Below are 19999 nucleotides of genomic sequence, written 5' to 3' on the forward strand. Positions count from 1 at the left end.
GAGGCAACCCTGGCTTTTCAAGGTAGCAGTTAGCAGCAGACCAGTGCTTATAAAACTACCATCTGCTGACCAATCAGTTGCACTGGGTGGATCTAGCTTTCCTTATCACAGGCAATTTTAAGGCCATTCCACTGTTCTCTAATCCTCTGCGTATCAAAAGAATCTTGTGCTGATCTTTTAAGATTTGCAAGTAATCATTTTCATTGTTTAAAGTCACGATTTTAAATGTGTTCTTTACTTGTTTGGCAAAGGTTTTTAGCATACTTCTGAAATTTTCCTGTACACACTGAGAATGAATCTAAGAAACACATTCATTAAATGAAATACTCTGTTGTAATTAGATTCAGATTTACTCGTGCTTCTCAGTGCTTCTCTGACAAGTCAGTATAAACTGGACAGATAGCTAACATGAGCGACCAAATAAAGACTTGATACTTGACTTAAATATACAGTTTAAGCCCAGAATAGAAATAAAAACCTGTTTGGTATCTACCTCTTTTAATATTACAGGTACACTTCAGTAAGTATGTATTAATTTAAAAGATAAATTGTACATTCTCCGTGAAAATTCTCTCAACTTTATTGTGTAATAAACTGTAACAACTAAACCATGTGTTTCAAATGCAACTGATCACATGAATAAATAAGCAGCCACGGTAGAAGAAAGCAGCTGCAGAAGAAAAGTCTGTGACTCCTTTGAGATATTCTGTATATCTACATAAATATCAGTTAAAATATCAACTGACCTTTTTTATTATTTTATGATACAAGATACAAAATAAGATAAAGAAAGCTAAGTAAACCAAATGTGTCAAAAATATTAGACTTTGGAAATCTTTGGAATGTTCTGGACAGTCTGAACTTCATAACACAATCAAGAAAATTAATCATGGGTTTGATTTGAAAGCACTTCAGAAAAAATGTTAATTGATTATCTTGAGACTAAAAAGATTTGCAGAACCATTTCTGAAGATTTCGACCTCCTACAACATACCGTCAGAAAGACTGTGTACTAATCAAGTAAATATAAAACTATTGCTACCCTCCCAAGAGTTGAAACAACAAAGATCACAATAAGAATGATGCGTGTAATAGTCTGGGAGGCCATAAAGGAGCTCCTAATTACTTCTAAACAGTTAAAGGGCTGTAAGAAGAAAGTCTGTTTTGCTGCATCTGGGCCACGGTGGCTTGTAATCATTAAGGGAGTAAGGTATCATACCAAAGAATGGCCAGAGAAGAAGAATAAAGATAGTATGTTGCAAACGTGAGATCAAAGTTGTAACCCTTCTCCAAAATAAATGTTTTGGAGGGATTTGAAGCACACAGTAGGGAGGAAAGGCACCTCATGTACATTCTTCATTCCTGAGTTCAGGGGGATATGAGCAATATTGGCAAAGCTTACTCCAACTTAACGTGCAGGAATGATCAGCCCTTATCTGAACCAGTTAGTGGTTAGTTTCGTTTAAGTGTCCCATTCTTTTCTCCCTCACAAATATTTAATACTGGATCGGTTTCCTTTATGAATGCTAGCAGCAATCATTTTTAATTGGGTTTAATTTTTCTACTTTACAGATTTTTGGGGGCTGAAACTCTGTTGGTTGTTTAGATGTGCTTGTCTAGTTAAACATGTAAAAATATACTCTTTATTCCTTTTACTGTAACTATACAAACAACCTAGCATGAGCAAGCAGGATAGTTTCTTAAACATATTTAAATCTTTTAAATCAAGAAAACAATTTACAAAAGAACCATCCATCTATCCATCCATCCATCATCCATTCTCTTCGCTTAACCTTATCCTTCTCAGGGGGGCGCTAGAGAATATCTGAGCTTTCATAGGGCGAGAGGCAGGTACACCCTGGACAGGTTGCCAATCTGACGCAGGGCTAGCACATATAACGATACACATTCACATCTATGGACAATTTAGAATTACCAGTTAACCTAACCTCACTACTTTGATGTCTTTGGACTGTGGGAGAACATGCAAACCCCACACAGAAAGGCCACGGATGGTGGCCAGATGGTGGAGTGGAACTCTGGACCTTCTTGATGTGTGAGGCAACAGTGCTAGCCACCATTAATAGTCAATGCATTAATTTATTTTACAGTCACAACGATATATTTTTTAGACTTTACTGAGAGAAAAATGCTTAATTGCACACTCGCTGCATTTCACCATTATCTAAGACTGAATTTGAACTTATGTCACCCAACAGTGACCACTAGAGGGAGCGTAACACTATCAAATAAAGCCAGAATTTAGACAAATTATAGTAATTAGCTGCTTGCGTGTTAATAATATGACAATGATATACTATATAAAATTGTATTTGCATTGTATTTATAAGACTTCTGGACCTGTCTGTGTGAGTATATAGCTAGATTCAGGAAGTACTGTGTTGTCTTACCTGAGGGGCACTGCCTTGCACAACTGAGGTTATTAGGTTTAATGACGCCAAATAACAAAAATACATTTTTAAATGAGAAAGTGGAGCCTTCTGGTTCAGTTTGTGTAGTTTAATTGCATTACTGTCTCAGTATTTTTGCTGTCGTGCTTTTTACCTCTTTAGTATTTAGTTAGAAAATGCCAAAGACCCAAGGGCACCAGAGGTAGGACATTTAATTGCTAAATCACCATGAAAACTAAGACAGCAGTGCTGGTACAAGCAAGAGAGGCAGATGATGAAGCAAACAGGACTGAGATGAAAGAGAAGATTGCACAAACTTTTAACTTTACTATGATATTATATCCAGATTGTGTGATGTGATGTTTACCATCTTAAAGGAGAAGAAAATGTCAATCAGATTTCTACAAACTATTGCAGCACATCTTGAGTAATGTGTGTTCTAATATGTGTTTCTTAATCTTCTGGGATTTTTTTTTTCAAATGTATAAAGCTCAGACTGTATACGTTTAGATATATAGGTATAGTAAGAGGACTCATCCAGCAGTACTGCAGACACAAAATCTTGCTGAAGGTGTTTTATAGTCAGACAGGTTGGAACTGATCTGGGCCAGTAATAAGACACCTACAGGCAGTGGCCACTGTCAAGGCCACTGCGTCAGGACTCCGACTGAGAAGAAAATAAAAATTTGTCACATCCGCTGTAGGTGTGTCGGCCTGTCTATCTGTTTTTGTCTGAGTGTAAATTTAACAGTGTGCTACATAAGTACTGGTCGTATATGCACAATTATTTTGTTTTACATTGACAGATATTGCTTAGATGCTTAGAGATGGAAAAATGAAAAAGAAAACTAAATGGTATTAAATAGGAAAATTGAAATTTTCAGGGTTTTGTTTGCTTTGGAATATGCTCCTTTATTTTATTTTGAAAAGATTATCATAGGGTTGGGGAAGAAATGGAGAAAGACCTGTTACCGTATGGTTAGACTTGTTTAGGAGGTTGTCTTATCCTGATAGTATGATAGATAATGACTTTCAAAAATAAAATTAAGTGAATATAATATAATATAATTATGAAGTACATTCTGTGCAATAGAATGTGAAAATATATGTGTTTCCATGGTTATTCCTGATCAATTGTATATTCTTTCTAAGCAGATCTTAGAATCGACAGTGTCAGCAATAAAATAAGAACCTATTGTCCAGTTAAATACATAAATATAAATACATAACTGAAGATCCAAAAACAAACAGCAACTGAAGGTGGCTGAACATCTCAAGAGAGGAAACACAATAGGTGATGATATCCATGGGTTCTAGACTTGAGGCAGTGATTGACTGCAAATGTTTTAATCCAAATATTAAAAATAATTCTTATACTCACTGTTATGAAAGCATAATGATTGTTTGGTGTTGTCCACTTATTTATGAGCATCTGAACACGGGGACCAATGCTGTACTTCTTAAATAGTTAGTTAAAATGAAAAATTAGAGTTTTGTTTAATATAATAATATAAATTCTTATATTGGATGTATATATTTACTTGTCAAAAACACAATGGAATGGAAATGTGGGCATGCTTGAACACATCCAGTTTCTGTATGCGGGAAAAAAATTATATATATATAAAAAATACTATTAAATTACTCTTCCTTTGGGATTAAACAGCCCACCGCCACGTCTCAGACAGACATTCCCACACACATTCAGTAAAGTGTTTACCCCTGTGTTGCCATTGCTTTATTCCAGTACATGGGAGGTGTTTAGGTGACTCTTACTTCTGGTTATAAAGGATTTCCTGTTAGCTCTGGGACCAAATCCAGCATTCAGAAGTCTGCCCTTGTATCCACATGCACAAAGTCACACACACATAAACACTACGCCAACTCTTTTTCCTCTTGCACAACAACCACTGCTGTCATTTCCCATCTCTGAGGAGAATACAGAAGTTGTGTGCTTGCTGACAAGATTCCTAAAAGTTCCTGTCTGTCGTCACTGTGTATGTGCATGTGGTGAAGGAGTGGGGTAGGGTTTGAACGAATGCATGCAGTTTCTCAGGTGTTCAGGGAGGGGAGACGTATGAAATGTGTGGTCAAAGACGTAGTTTTGTACAGAAGATAAGATCAGCATGAGTCTTTCTGAGACTCTGTTTTTCCTGAGGAAATGTATCTGTTCCCGTCATGAATCAGTAGACATTGGGGGGTTTTGAATGTCTTTTAGGGTCTGATTCTCTGGTTGACGTCAGAGTACATGCCTAGCTTGTCCTATTATGTGTTTAAACCCACAAGAGTTTATAAATCAGAACACAAAAGAAGGAAAATAGCAAGAAAACATAATGGTTACCAGCCTGTCCCTCTCAGACAAATGTCTCAAATTTTGTACAGTTTCTATCTAAATCTTAGGGTGTTATTGTTTCATGCAGTTATTAAAAAGTCAATAGCAGGCTAAAACACAGCATGTCCCTATTAAATGCATTACTGTCTCAGAGTTGAGCAAATGGCACACAAGGTATTTAAGGGTATAAGTGTCAGTAGCTGAGGCCTGTGTCACCGTTTGTGTATGGGTTCCAGGAAATGCTCATGTTGCAGGAGCCACGGTGTGTATGTGTGTGTGTGTGTGTGTGTAACAGAACAGTGGAGGGGTAAGGAAGGCCTTTTGGGAGATACTCTACTCGAACACCTCGTGCCTTTGTTTCCCTAGCTCCTCTTATCTTAATTTGTTCCATCTATTGTTAAAGTCAGCAGCATTTTTCTTCTACACGCTCACTATTCATTGTGTCCATGTCTCTTACCTGTTACTGAAAAATGAGCCAACACTGTACAGTAATAGCCAACTGCCTGACTTTCTCTTACCTTCATTTCCTTATGTTCATCTGTTTTTTCTGTTTCTCTGATTTCCCCTTCTTTCACCGCTTTTACATGACAAAATACTGAGTAGTGTCCCTTCTTCTATTCTTTGTCCCCTTTATCATTCTGGCAGCAGGTAGCCTTTGCTTGGAGCTGTGACATTACCAGCAAAAGGCTGTTTCACTCTGTCTCTGTCTCTTCTTTCTAACCCTCTAAAGGTGGCTGGGTGTAACTGGTGTGACTCATTAGTTTAAACAATGACAGTATATGTAGATGTAGCAAAACAGTCTGCAGGCTGTGGATTACCCTGAAGAAAGAGTACAGAGTACACACAGGAGACAACATTTATTTTTACCACAATAGCAAATTAAACACAAGGTAATGAGAATGCACACAGGCTCAGCTCACCTGTACAATAACCCACAGGTTAAGCAGATATGCAACACTTCTGCTGACATGTTGTTCCTTAGGGTTTGTGTTCGAGCACACTACTGCAGATAAAGAAGAGTGAGTGATTCTCAGACATAAACCACTTGTGATAATTGGACTCTCTATCCCTGGCTCAGTTCGCTGAAACACTCAGGCTAAATCTCCCTTCTGCCACCACAGTATGAAAATCAGCCCTGTTTAAATGAATGACGTCAGTCTATTTTCTTTCCTGCATTTTCTTTGCAAAATTTTTGAGCATCAACCGGCTTTTTAAGATCATGCCACAGCATCTCAATTGGATTCAGGTCAGAAGTTTGAGTAAGGCACTCTGAACTCGTCTTTTTTTTTCTTAAGCCTTTCAGAGGTGGACTTGCAAGTCTGTTTGGGATCATTGTCCTGCTGCAGAACCCAAGTGTTCAGCTTGAGCTCATGAACAGATAGTCGGAAATTCTCCTTCAGGATGTTTTGGTAGACAGCAGAATTCATGGTTAGATTTACCACAACAAGTCTTCCAGGTCCCGAGGCAGCAAAACATTCCCACTCTACCACCTACTATATTTTACTGTTAGTAGGATGTGTTATATAAATGCTATGTTATTCTTATGCTAGATGCAACGTGACTCAAACCTTCCAAAAAGTTCAGCTTTTGTCTCGACAGTTCACAGAATATTTTCCCCCAAAAATGTGGATGATCAAGATGTTTTTGGCAAATGTAAGACGAGCCTTTGTATCTCTTTTGGTCAGCAGTGTTTTTTGTCTTGAACTCTCCCATGGCTGCAATTGTTGCCCAGTCTCTTTCTTATTGATGAATCATGAACTCTGACTTTAAGCGAGACATGTAGAAGCTTGATGTTGTTCTGGGTTCTTTTTTGACCTCCTGGATAAGTTGTCGATGTGCTCTTGGAGTAATTTTGGTCGGCCGGTCATTCCTCGGAAGCTTCATCACTGTTCCAAGTTTTTTCCATTTATGTATAATCAGGGCTGGACTGGGCAAAAAATCGGCCCGGGCATTTTGACTAGAGACCGGCCCACCAGGTATTATAGGAAAAACCATAAATCCTTTGAATGCAAACAAACGTCGTTGTAACAGTGATGTACACTGTCTTGTTGGTATATATTTATCAGTCTAATAAACTTAAACCTACACCATCCTCCCTATTCTGGTATTCTAAACAGTACCCGAAAGTAGACTGCTTGGTCGAGTTAACCTCCTGAACTATCTACAACACAAGGTGAAAACCTGAAATTAAGACAGAGAAGACTAGAGGTGAGACATGACCATTACTGATTACTTATGACAGATTTAGATATATTTTCATAAACTATTCATTTACCACATCAATAAACAGCATGGCAGAGCAAAATATTTTTTCTAACATGGCAACCTTTAAAAAGTGAAAGGAGACAGAAAGACAGGTGAGAAAGAATAAAACTTAATTGACTTTTTGATGGCATTTTACACACAGTACTGGTACAGTATCTAGAAAATGTGGGAAAATACTGGCATCCTATACAGTACTTAGCTACTTCTGAAGAAATTATGATGAGACCCTAAAAAAATTACTATGTACAATAATGGATTTCTATACCTTTTACATCAGATGAAAACGTTTGTTGTAAGATTCAGATAATTATTTATTCAAAGTTTTTAAATGACATAAGAAAGAAAAGTATTTCTTTGTGCCCCCTTTCCCTTTTAATGCCCTACCTGCCCCCCTGGCAAAACTTTGCTAGACCCGCCCCTGCACAGTTACCAGCTGTCAGCTACATAAAAAAGGATCCTGGTGTTATTTGTCTCTCAGAAACAGTTCATAACTTCCCTTCAACTCATTCATGTCACCTAAAAGGTAAACCTGTTTCTCCATCACCTGTTCAGCTCTGATAATTCAGTAACGACATCTCCTGGTTTCATCTTCATGTTTCCCTCTCACCAGATAACCAAACCGATATCATGACCAGCAGGTTTACAGCTGTGGCTCCAGCAAACATCAACTGATACTATAAATTAATATTAAATAAATTTTTACAACAGCTGATCAAGTTTAAACGTGCTGCTGTTGTTTAAGCGCGACATCCGCTGGTTATCGCAAAGTGGGCGATAAACAAACAAGAGAGAAAAGCCGATTAGCTGATCATTGATCAGTTTCATGATTGAAGTAGAAACAGGAGAGGGAGGGGGGAGAATGACAGGAGAAGAGGCAGCTGTGCAGCAAAGACACAGAATAAATCCAGCTTTGTGTCTTTTTCAAACTGTGTTCCTTTTCACCTCAAAACGAAACGCGCAATATTTTCTCTGAATACGAGACGATTCCGTTTTTTTACGGGACGGTTGGAAACTAATAACTAACCTTATAAATAGAATAAGATAAAACAAGTTCAACATCAATAAAATCATAGCACCTGCCCAGCTGTATATAAACTCCGTCATGCTAGCTAGTACGCAGTACGAGTTGTTGTAACTGACTGTAAAAAGTCAGCATAACGAAAATAAACTCCACCTAAACTTGGTTTATATCTGACCCAGATAGCCTGCAGGTCATAACTTCTTACCTGAAGTTCAGTTCACATATCATACTGATATGAATCATAGTATATTATGGAATTCCAAAAATGGCCGCCAGGACAGCTGCCACCACACTGATGTGACACACTACAAATCAACTCCTTGATGCTCAGTGCTGAGTCTGCACAATAACCTGCACTTAAACATTCATTAAATATCACGTACACATATACACATACTGTCCCTCAAGAAGACACTGAGAAAAAATATAGAATAAGATTGAGACTGTAACTTTGCCATAAGTCATAGGTGTCAAACTCTGGCCCGCGGGCCAAATTTGGCCTAATTACATTTGGCCCGCGAAGCCATACCAAATTACTATTAGGGCTGGCCTACTGGTATTATACAGCTAATATATATATTGTTTAGTATTAAGCTTTGCTTGTTCCATATTCAGCTTTCCAGCAAAACTTATTTGAGTCCATAAGAAAAGATTCATTCTTATATCTGGAGGAAGATTTTTTTTCAATAAGTATTAACGTTAGCCTGCGACTTTGTTCCAGTTTTGAATTTGGCCCACTGTGTATTTCAGTTTGACACCCCTGATTTAAGGGGTTTGGGACTTGATTCAACAGGTGTGCCAGTAATCAGGCCAGAGTGTTTTTACTGAAGTTGAACTTAGTCACAGTTAATTCATGATTTAATGATTTAAACTTAACGAGACAGGTTAAGTTTGGATAACTTTTCTCTCTTAATCAATGAAATCATCATTTAAAAACTGCATTTAGTATTTACCCAGGTTATCTTTGTCTAACATTAAAATTAGTTTGATGATCTGAAACGTGTAAGTGTGACAAATACGTCAATCAAGAAGGGGGCCAACACTTTTTCACGCCGCTGTATATTGTAGCCTGATTATCTTCATCACTGATGACTTTTTGTGCAGATAAAGTAAACTGCACTCTAGACAGCTTACTGCTCGTTTGCATTACACTGCAGAAGTACTACTAACTTTGCATTTGCATATGTTTAAAAGACATTACATATCTGTGTTTTTGATCTTCTAGCTGCATGTGTGCCTGTTTATTTGTTAATATGTAGCAATGCAAATGGATTAATTCTAGTGGTTGTTTAACCATATGTTGTGTTCAGAGAGTCTAACCTTTGTAGCCTCTGAAAGTTACATATAATTATTTTCTGAAAGTGGGCTATGGTGACCTTAGAAGCATCTGAACTTGTATTTTTACACATAAAGCTAAAAGTCACAGTAGATCATTTTCTACAGTTGCCTGCCTGGTAGCTGTGAAAAAGAGGATGCATCCAAGAGCAAGTCCCAAAAGCAGTTAATTCTGAGTGTGTTTTTTTTTTTGTTTTTTGAAAAACTGTGAATAATAATTGTGATACGTCCTGAAAGTATATTCTTATGGACAACTGTAAAACTGAGTTCTAAAAACTTTCTTGCCTAAAACTTACATTCATTACCTGCTTTAACAGTTAAAGGTATTATATAAACCGTCTGTGCATAGACTCTCCTGTGGCAAGTTAAGTCAAGGGCCTGTTTTATTCTGCAGTTACTGTCATTTCTGTAAATATGTTTTTCTGTCACGCAAGCTCCTTTTAAATTTAAGGCCAAAGTGTTGTGACTGCAAGCTGATTTAAAATGCAATGATTAGAAATGTACTTGCTAAACTCCCCAGTCACCTTTAACCTGATTATGTGGAGTCATTCAGTTTGCCATCAGGACTGTTGACACTGTGAATGATAAACAAAGTGGGAGCCTACAGTTGTCAAAGTCCCCAATATCATCTGTTCTATTTTTGGAATTTGACAGCTTGTCTTGGCAGAGCTTTGTATGTTGAGTTGAGTGAACATTGGAAGTTTACACCGAAACTGTTGAGGCCATTCCAGCATGATGTTTGCACACGTTTTCTAGGTTGAGTTGAGCAGGATGTCTCCCTGTTGTTGTCACGTATAGCAGACTCGCAGTAATGGTTCTGCTACTGCCACGTTGTACAGTACACATTTTTGTGAGTCCTTTAAAGCTGTTGTAGTTTTTACAAACTGCAATGAAAGTTTGTAAAATCTACAAACTTTCATTGCAGTTCATTGCAGTTTCATTGCAGAGCTAACAGAGTTAGCTCTGTTTTGCTAACTCAATGGACCGAAATAGAAAATGTGAGCCACCCAACTTCCTCAGTGAGTCATAAAATAATGAACTTAGGAAGGAAACGGCATATTTCCTGAAAAGACTGAGACATATCTATATAAAGGCCTTTTGTTCTTGGGTTACCAGGAGATTGTAATCAGTCTGCCTTGGCAGTTTGTTTGTAATGTGTGTCTAATTGCAGTATTTTCCTGAACATGATTTAATAACTTGAGCTTTAAATGATGAAAACTCATATTATTAAAAAAAAAAAAAGGGTTCCATGGTCCATGGATCATGGAAATGGTCAGACAGGAGTACGTGATATAAACACAAATGTTTGCAATCTTGTTAAGAAGTGACCCACTCATTTAACCCACTCCCCCCAATATACACACATAACCCCTGCCTTACAAACTTTGGCTGAGCAACCAAACCCTCATCGCAATAACCTGTAGGGGTCACTATAGCTCCATGACGAGAGCCAAGTTCAACAGCAGCGGTGAATGAAGTTTCTGATCAATGACTTCCCTGAGCTCTGCTCATTTTTATGACTAGAGCTTTTTGAAGCCCACAGAAAATCCTTCACAGGCACAGGAGGGAACATGTTTGACTCACATTTCCATCTCAGTTTTCTTTGAATGAATTCACCTGTTGTGGAATGCAAGTTGTAAACAAGTTTCCTCATTAGGCAGAATTTTAACTGCTAGTTAAAAAGTGTGCAGTCAAGATATTGTTTATATCCAAGCAATCTGCAAGTACCTTGCAAAAATTACAAGAGCCCCCAGTTAAATTACAACTAGAAGATTAAGTTGAAGGTCCAAGCAACCTGTTTAGTCATAATTCATTGAGTTAGATAGAAAGGGCCAATTGAGACTTTATTAAATGCATGATGTCACAGCAGTTGGTCTTATTAAGTCTAAATTACAAAGGGAGACACCAAAGTAGAGTATATGATAGATATGCTGGCAGGAGTAGCATGAATGGAGCAAGCAATATCTTATCCAGAGTTTTTCACAAATTGATTGGCTTTACAGCCAGCCATTGCCACACCCTGAGGACTGCTCCAGATCAATCAGTTTTCTTAATCAATGGCTTGTTAGACGGAAATGAATGAAACAGCTTAAGAAGGTCAGTGTAGGTTTCTGCAGGCTTTGTGATCACTGTAGTTAGACTTGCAATTATCCCGAACCTTAGAAATATTGCTAATCTGGAAGAAGCAGGTAAGCGTGGAAAGACTGTTCATGGCAGGGTTGTCATAATCAGATGTGAATGATTGTAGTAGAGAATTTCTCAACATTTGTGAATAGAACACAATTTGACCTATATTTTAGCCTCCTTGATGTTTTGCTGTATGACATTTCATCCGTTTATGCAGAATAACATAAAGCAAATGTCTTTACTGGTCAAACCATGGCAGAAAACTGAAGAAGTCAGTATGAGGGCTGAATCACACCCACATCATGAATGCACTGTGGGACACACAGAGGTTTGTGGTAGGGCAAAGTAGACCCATTGAGTGTGTGAGCTTAGGGAGCTGACCTTGAACAGCTGGTTACAATGTTTTTATAGCTCTGTGTGTGTGTGTGTGTGTGTGTGTGTGTGTGTGTGTGTGTGTGTGTGTGTGTGTGTGTGTGTGTGTGTGTGTGTGTGTGTCCCATTGCTTGCAGAGAGTTTTCTGTCTGGTCTCCAGATTTCCTCTCACCAGATGTTGAAGAAACAAATTCAAGAGACTTCGTAAAAGTAGCCATGTTGAGATCAAAAGCAGCTTCAGTTTCCAGCAGTACTGAGGCTCTTTGACTGAAGACTAAATAGGAGAAAGAGGAGGCCTATTAGGAATGCAGCTAAAACTGCTTCATGTGGGTGGTACTATTGAGTCCTCTGTATGGAGGAGTTAGCATTATTGCTGGTAGCTGTGTGAGTATAGAATAAGCAGTGACAAAAAGATCCAGCAATAACAAAAACAACAATGTGGTTAGTTTCAACAGAGTATCAGTAGATTGTTTATGTATTGATATCTATTGATATTTTTCATTCACTTTTTGTGTGAATATAAGGACGAGGGGTCTTCACAAAGTCAAAGAGACAGCATAAACAAGCCTGGATTTCCACATTCCCCAGACTTTAAATAATGACCCTAATGACACTGTGAATTTGTTGACAGCTTTTGAGTTTGTCCCCTATTGCTGAATCACCTCTGCCTTTGAAAGCTTGAGACCTGCAGGCTCTCACACTATTGTTTATTCTGGAAATACAGTATATCAGTTGATCCCAAAATACACGGCGGACGCTCCTGATATCATCTTCCTGTTTCGTGCAATCACATACATCCAATTACAGCACTGCAGTCTGTCCTCACGTAAGCAAAAGTAGCTGCAGCGTTGTGGCTGTTTGGATGTGAAACAGAACAAAGAGGGTGGGTGTTTATTTGCTAACAGCTGGCTCAGCAAGTATGTCCCAACCAAAGATTCAACCCAAAACACCTGTGAACTTTACTTTTCCCTCAGACCTTAAGCAACTGAGCACACTTGAAATAGCTGATCATTATCAGATATGTTGGGAGCATATGTGATTTTGTGAGTTGCATACAGAGGCTTTAAGTTGCAAAAATACTTAAATAGTTTCTTTTTTTTTTTTTAAAAAGCAAGAGTGCTACTCTGAAAATGTGACAGTAGGAGGAATCATTTTCAGTATTTTGATAAAGCTGCGTCATGTCAGCAAATGCTCAATCGCTTCTTCTTCTTTGCAACACACACTGGCCCACTAACCCACCTCTCAGCCACTTTTGTGTCACCTGTTTCTTGCAACTGGCTGCACTATATGTATCAGCACATTGAGGGGCTGAAGCATGCAAAGACTCTGATGTAATTCTGCATATTCTAGAAAGGTGTTTCTGAGGTGTTTGTGAGATGAGGAGGTATGAATGATTGCGATTAGAGAAATAAAACTGGTCCACGGTAAGTGAGAAAATTATGGTGGAAATGAAAGTGAAGTGGTAACGTTATATATTTCTTTTCCCCTTTTGTTTTCTTAAGCTCTTTCTGAACAAAGGCATAAGAGGAAACACCCAGGGTGCAGGCTGATGCTGGAGCCAGCTAGATCAGACCGGTAGCTGTTAGAGAGTAGGGGGTGGTGAAGGAGAAGGGAGGCGAGAGAAGAGGAGGGGGAGATGGGATGAAGGGTGGAGCAGCGGATGGGGTGGGAGAAGGGGGAAGAAGGGAAAAAAAAGATGTGACGAGGAAAGCTGGAGGTGGAGGAGCAGGGGAACGCAGAGGTTAAGTGTTTCGGGACACAATATGAGATGGATACTCTGGCAGACAGCTTAGACCCCACTCCATCAGTGATGTAATGCATATGGCAGATTCTATTTTTAGCCATCCTAGTACACTTAGCTCAGCATACAGGGCGATCGATCAGCTGCACACTGACTGCGAGTATTAGAGCTGCAGCCAACAGCACCTAAATATTTTGCCTCTGTGCAGTTTGATGTTGTAGGATTTCTCCTTTGTCGTGTTAACAAGTAAATATGTGTTTTTGGTGGCATTTTGCACTGTACATTATGTGTTCTTTTGTCTTTATCTTGACGATGTTGCTGTCGGTATCATTTAGATTGCCAGGAAAAGTTCATGAAAAAGGGCATTTAGTTATTTTTATGCCAGTTTGTTACAATATGTTAAATGGCCTGTATTTGTATAGCGTTTTACTTAGTCCCTAAGGACCCCAAAGCGCTTTACACTACATTCAGTCATCCACCCATTCACACACTGGTGATGGCAAGCTACATTGTAGCCACAGCTGCCCTGGGGCGCACTGACAGAGGCGAGGCTGCCGGACACTGGCGCCACCGGGCCCTCCGACCACCACCAGTAGGCAACGGGTGAAATGTCTTGCCCAAGGACACAACGACTGAGACTGTCGGAGCCGGGGCTCGAACCTTCTGATTATAAGATGAACTGCCAACTCATGAGCCATGATCGCCCCCTATACAATACAAAAATGTGTTTACATCTTGTCCAGTGAAAGTAAAATTATTCCCAAGGCAGTAGGAACAAAACAAAGCACAATAACAGCAGTGAATGGGGTGCTTCCAGGCCACAAAACAAATGGGGGCTTTCTGACATTTCTTGGAAATTTAGCCAAAGCGATGAATGAATAGTTATTGAAGCTCAACGTCATTGGTCTGATGACAAAGTCTGTGGATGAAGAGCTGCTTCTGTATTATTTTCTGTCTAATTTTCTTTGTTATTTACTTGTTTTCAATTATGTTGTGGAAAAAAACTGCATGCCTGAATTGTATCTTTGTATACTGGGGCAATCGATTACCAGGACAGCTGGATGTGTGTGAGCTTTGGTGATTCCTGTTTTATCAGACACAAGAACATGCAAGCACACACACAGCACAGACTTCACTGACAGGACTTGTATTTAGAGTCCTGTATCACCTCCCAGTGTCGGCTGTGAATAAGTCTATAGCCTGAGGGTCTAGACAGGTTGACTCCCAGTGTGTTACACAATAGGGGAAAAAAGAGCCTGGAGACAAAAAGCAGATCAGTAGCTTATAAACTACCTGATAAACTTCATGTCCACACCTGTCACTTCCCCTTACTCTACCAACCTATTCCATATTGGTAGGTCACACTGCGAGTGGACTGAACAATGACATTCATACCTTCTTTGCTAACTTCTGTTAGCTAATTAGTTATAGCTATCCATGACAAACTGAGCCCTGTAACAGAGGCATCCTATTAAAAAATATAAATATAGTTTGTGTTTAATGTAACCAGTGATTCATTACCATTCTGACAGTTGGCTATAATCCCATTATAAGATTTCCATCTGAACAGTGACTACTACCCAAATGATCACTCCTCTCATCAAGTTTAATAAAATTTCTTTGGCCACATAATAAGGGGAGTAATCATAATGATTAAAACACTGTAAGCGTCAGGGTGCGGCTGTGTGGCAGGCAAGATGTGGATTCAAATGCAGGACTTGGGAGAAAGAACATGAACTCAAAAAGCAGCTTTAATGCTGAACTCTTCACCTAAAATACAAAATAGACAGCGACTAAGCAGGCGCAGATGATTCAAACGCGAAGAATCTCCTGGGAAACGTGGAACTAGAAAACACACAAGCACTAGGGATTATGAAACAAAGGACAAGGGGAGACTCAGACAAGATATGCATACACAGGTAACGAGGGGAGATGAAGCAGGTGTAAGGACAGTTACAGATACTAATCGGGAAAATGAGCCGAAGGAAGTGAAACCTAACACAAAAACACGGAGAACAATACCATAGCAAGTCGTGACAGATTTAGCTAACTTTGATTCAGTGCCCTACATAAGAGTTAGTTGTCAACCACATGATATGAAGTGTGATGTATTAATATGTCCCTGTTGAGTGGTAACAATAGAGTGAGAACAAAAGCAAAAAAGAGAGCCTGCTCCTCATGTGCTTGTGTGTATCTGTTTGTACTACTACCTACTGAATGCCTGTTGGACAAGGCAGATAAAAAACAGACGAGTTCTAATCAAATCAAATCTTTAACTTATTCAGAGTGGTTGCTTTTACCTCGCTTCTGTTGTTGAGAACAAGAACAGTACAAAAACAGAGCCTCGTGCATTTCTAAGAGGCAGTTACATGTTCAAAGCACTGCATATGTTCATTTCAGTCCTTTGCCTTTCCCCCATACATAGCTGTTTCTCTGTACCTGTCATTTTGTCACCGCCTGCCATTAGGTTCACTTCCTGCGACTATTAAGCTATTTCACAAAAGGCTATGGTAAACTTGTGTGGATTCATTGGTCAAAGCTGTATTATTGCATGAAACGGACACAGAATCTGACCTAAAAAATCATGAAACTCTTACAATGAACATAGCCAAGATGCCAGTGAGGCCTTGGACCTCACGTTATTACACGAGGTAATTATACTTTCTAGTCACTCTTGCCCTTCTTGCTCTGGCACTTTTTGCTTAGTACCTATGGTCAGGCCACACCCATCTCCCAGCAGGCTGTTTATTTCGATTCCAGCTACGTACTTGTGAAGTTTTGTGACTTTATCTTGTACGTTTGCAGTTTTCTCCCAGATATTTGAATCACCTCTGTGGTGTCTCTTGAACCATCATTTGTCCACACAAATGGCGAAAGCAACATCTTAGCTACACAATCACAGCTCCAATGTCTCAACATGTAAGCACCTACTAAATTATTTACAAAAAAAAAGTTATCTATTCCAATTTTGCCATGATGATGCATACAAACTCACACACTCAAGGTGAAAACAATATTACCTGTGCTATCACAGCTGCTGATAAACTGAAGTACACATTAAAGAGAATGTTTAGTATTTATTGTTACTCTGCTTGGTTTTTCAAAGTTATAATCTTGGTGCATATATCTACATCACGTTGGCTCATGATTTTATATCTTGCAGATTTTAAGCATTTGGTAATTTCCCCCCATCATTTTGCTTTTAGGCGACATAAGCATAACTCTGCTAAAAATACCTAACCCTGTTTTTTCCCATAAGCTACCCAAACAGCTTGTTGATTCAGGCATCATTCCTGGTAGCTCATGCACGAATTTCCTTCCTATGCCATCCTATCCACATACACACCCTCCAGGGCTTGGTGTACCAATGAGAAAGTGACTTATGATTCTTAGTTTCCTTAAAATAGGGACTGACTTTTCCTCTCGCTCAGCAAGAGGATGCAGACAGGGTTGGGAAGTGCTGGAAAATCCAGAAATGGACATTTTGGGATTTCCTAGGTTAACAAAAAGTTAGAAAATATGACCGACCAAAATTTCAGTGGAAAACCTATAAAGAATAGACATTCGAGAAGTGACTGCATGACGTCAGCCTATTTAAACATGCAGTATTTGTGGTGTCATCTAAAAGGCAACAAGTATAAGCTGTGGGTCGATGAGTTTGGAAAACAGGTTTCACCATGCTTATGCGGTAACTGTACAGACTGACGTGATGAAATCAATGAAACCACAGAGTGCTACTGGCTTACTAAAGCGCACGGTCTATATATAATGTATATTGTAGTATCAGTATACACTGAGGTGTTTCAGAGAGGTAGATATCTGTATCTGGTATCTGATCTGTAAAAACTGTGACTGTTAAAGTCAGACCTAATTACTCAAAGATTAGATGCTAGTTAAAATTGAAATTTATTCAGCAGACACCTTTCTTATTACCTAAAGCCGTTTTTGCTACTTGTTTGTTGACAATAATGAAAATGTAGGCAACACTTGAGACCAAGTTATCATTCTTCCCACAACTCTCAACTCCTGCTGTCGTCCATTCACCCCCTATCTGGTCCATGGCACTGGCAGTGATCCGACAGGCTGCAGGTTATGTAACAATCACCCGGCCGCTTTGGCACTAGAGTTTAATAAAACTTTCTGATGGACAACAGAGCAGCAGTATTTTGTGCTGTCCTCATGGGTTTTCGACACAATCCTGCCTCTAATCATATAGATTGCATTTTTGCCCCATTGCATTCATGCTTATGAAACTCGCTCTCCCTTGCTGCTGTCTCTTTTGCCTTCTCTTGCTCGCTCTCTCTCACACACACATATGCACACTTTCCACAAGCTGTTTTTGTAACGTGCATCACCCACACATTTTTGCATTTTTTGTGTGCGTGTGGGATGAAAGGACGATATGACAAAACATATTTATCAGTGTTGTAGATGCTTTTACTTTTCCTTCCGCCTTCAGAGCTTGCTGCAAGGTGATGTAACAGGTCTGCAGGATGGGATATCTCTCTTTGGGAGGTGTGCATATCAGAGTCCTGCAGTCTTCTTTAAAAATGTATACACTATATAACAGGCAATAAATGGCCTCATGCTCAATGTGGACTGCTGACACTGCACTCAGCCTGTGTGGGTGTCAGTTTGGCAGGCATGCAAAATCTGACTGTGTTGTGTAAAATCTGCATATGCAGTAGTTGAAATGAAAACTTGTTGCTTTGTCTTTATAGTCACAAGGATGAAAAGTTGAGTTAAAGACAATACTAAACTATTTCAAATGTGTGTTTCTCTTTTTATCATGTTTGTCTGCAGATTTGTTTCCTGGTGTCAGCTTTCCGTGGCCAAGTGTTTTCAGAGGACAGCTGTGCTACTCTGGCGCTCTTCTCTCATTATTTCCATCTCAGTCAGTTCTTTTGGATGCTCATACAGGTAATGATAGGTTCACAGTGAACACTAGATACATGTGAGGAGGAAAAAAAAAACACTTTTGATTTCTGACAAGTGGAAAAAATGTATCTTTCTGTAACTGCCTTTTGCATTTGTGTAAACAACATTTGGAAGAAGCGACTGCTATGACAACTGAAGATCGATGAGATACAACACATGTGCTACGGCAAGGGGGAGAAAGGACGTCAGGTCACCCAAGACTGGGTACCAAGTATGACTGAAGGAGCGTTATGTGCAAGAGCAGCTGACCTCACTTGAAGAGGTATACCAGAGAGACAGAAGCCAGGGGAATAAACCGCTCCAAAGAACCAAGGCATACTCTGCTAATTGACGAGAGACACCCAGAATAGCTAACCGAAGGCCAAACAGTCCTAATCCCCAAGGATCTCCAGAAAGGACCAGTCCCATCCAATTACCTGCCTCAGTACCACGTGGAAGCTCCTGTCAGACATCATAGTGGCACATGGCTCAATACATAAACAGGGCACAAAAAGGAATTGGCAAGGAATACCAGATTGGCAAAACAGTTTGGAGCCTTCATCAGGAACTCAATGGGGATGTGGTGAACAACACTAGAGGCCAACTTCAAGCCTATAGCACATGTCACCATCAAGTGTCATTGACAAGATTGGCTACAGATACCCACTACGGAATAGAACAATCATCAGGCACCATGGATGACGTCAAGCTGTATGCCAATAGTGAACGACACATTGATTCACTGATCCACAACACTAGGATCTATAGTAATAACATGTGAATGTGAATGTCATTTGGACTGGAGTATAGGCAGATGGTAACAAAGAGATGGAACATACTCAGAACTGAGGGGATCTCACTACCAGAAGGCAACATTGCAGACACTAAGGACAGCTACAAGTACCTGGGAATCCCACAGGCAAATGGGAAACACGAAGAGGCGCCTAAGAAAGCTGCAACCACCAAGTACCTGCAGAGGGTAAGGCGAGTCCTGAGGAGTCCGCTGAATGGGAAGAACAACACATATGCCCTGCCCATGATCAGATACCCTGCTGGGATAATAAACTGGCCAAAGGAAGCCACTGACATGAAGACAAGGAGGCTCCTGACCACATATGGTGGGTTTCACCCCAAATCCTGCACTGTGACACTTTACGGAAAATAGCCACAACAGACCATGTGCTTAGTGAATACCTCCGGCAATAGAAACCCAAGAAAGAAGTGGAGATGGAGAACAACCATCACGGAAGGACAGGCCCCTGCACAGTATGTACCAGCAGATAGAAGAAGTGGCTGGATCCAGAGATCCCACCAGTGGCTGGACTGAAAGACAGCACAGAAGCACTAATCATCGCAGCACAGGATCAAGCTCGGAGCACAACATAAATAGAAGCTGGGATCTACCACACCAAGCAAGACCCCAGATGCAGGCTGTAAAAAGATGCCCCTGAGGCAATCCAGCACATAACAGCAGTGTG

General features: G+C 39.7%; 1 protein-coding gene across 1 annotated transcript in view; it reads left to right on the forward strand.

Annotated features, from left to right (window-relative positions):
* adgrv1 (adhesion G protein-coupled receptor V1) overlaps window positions 1-19999 on the forward strand; it is a 116123-nt gene that overhangs the window by 68402 nt on the left and 27722 nt on the right. Inside the window, exon 89 of the mRNA XM_085294076.1 lies at window positions 18408-18524. Coding sequence (XP_085150202.1) covers window positions 18408-18524 — 117 coding nt within the window. The remainder of the gene's footprint in view (window positions 1-18407; window positions 18525-19999) is intronic.

This window comes from Mchenga conophoros, linkage group LG12, assembly GCF_057382185.1.
Source record: "Mchenga conophoros isolate Kocher_MC1m ecotype Shallow Benthic linkage group LG12, M_conophoros_male_GT1.1, whole genome shotgun sequence".
Classification (NCBI taxonomy): Eukaryota; Metazoa; Chordata; class Actinopteri; order Cichliformes; family Cichlidae; genus Mchenga; species Mchenga conophoros.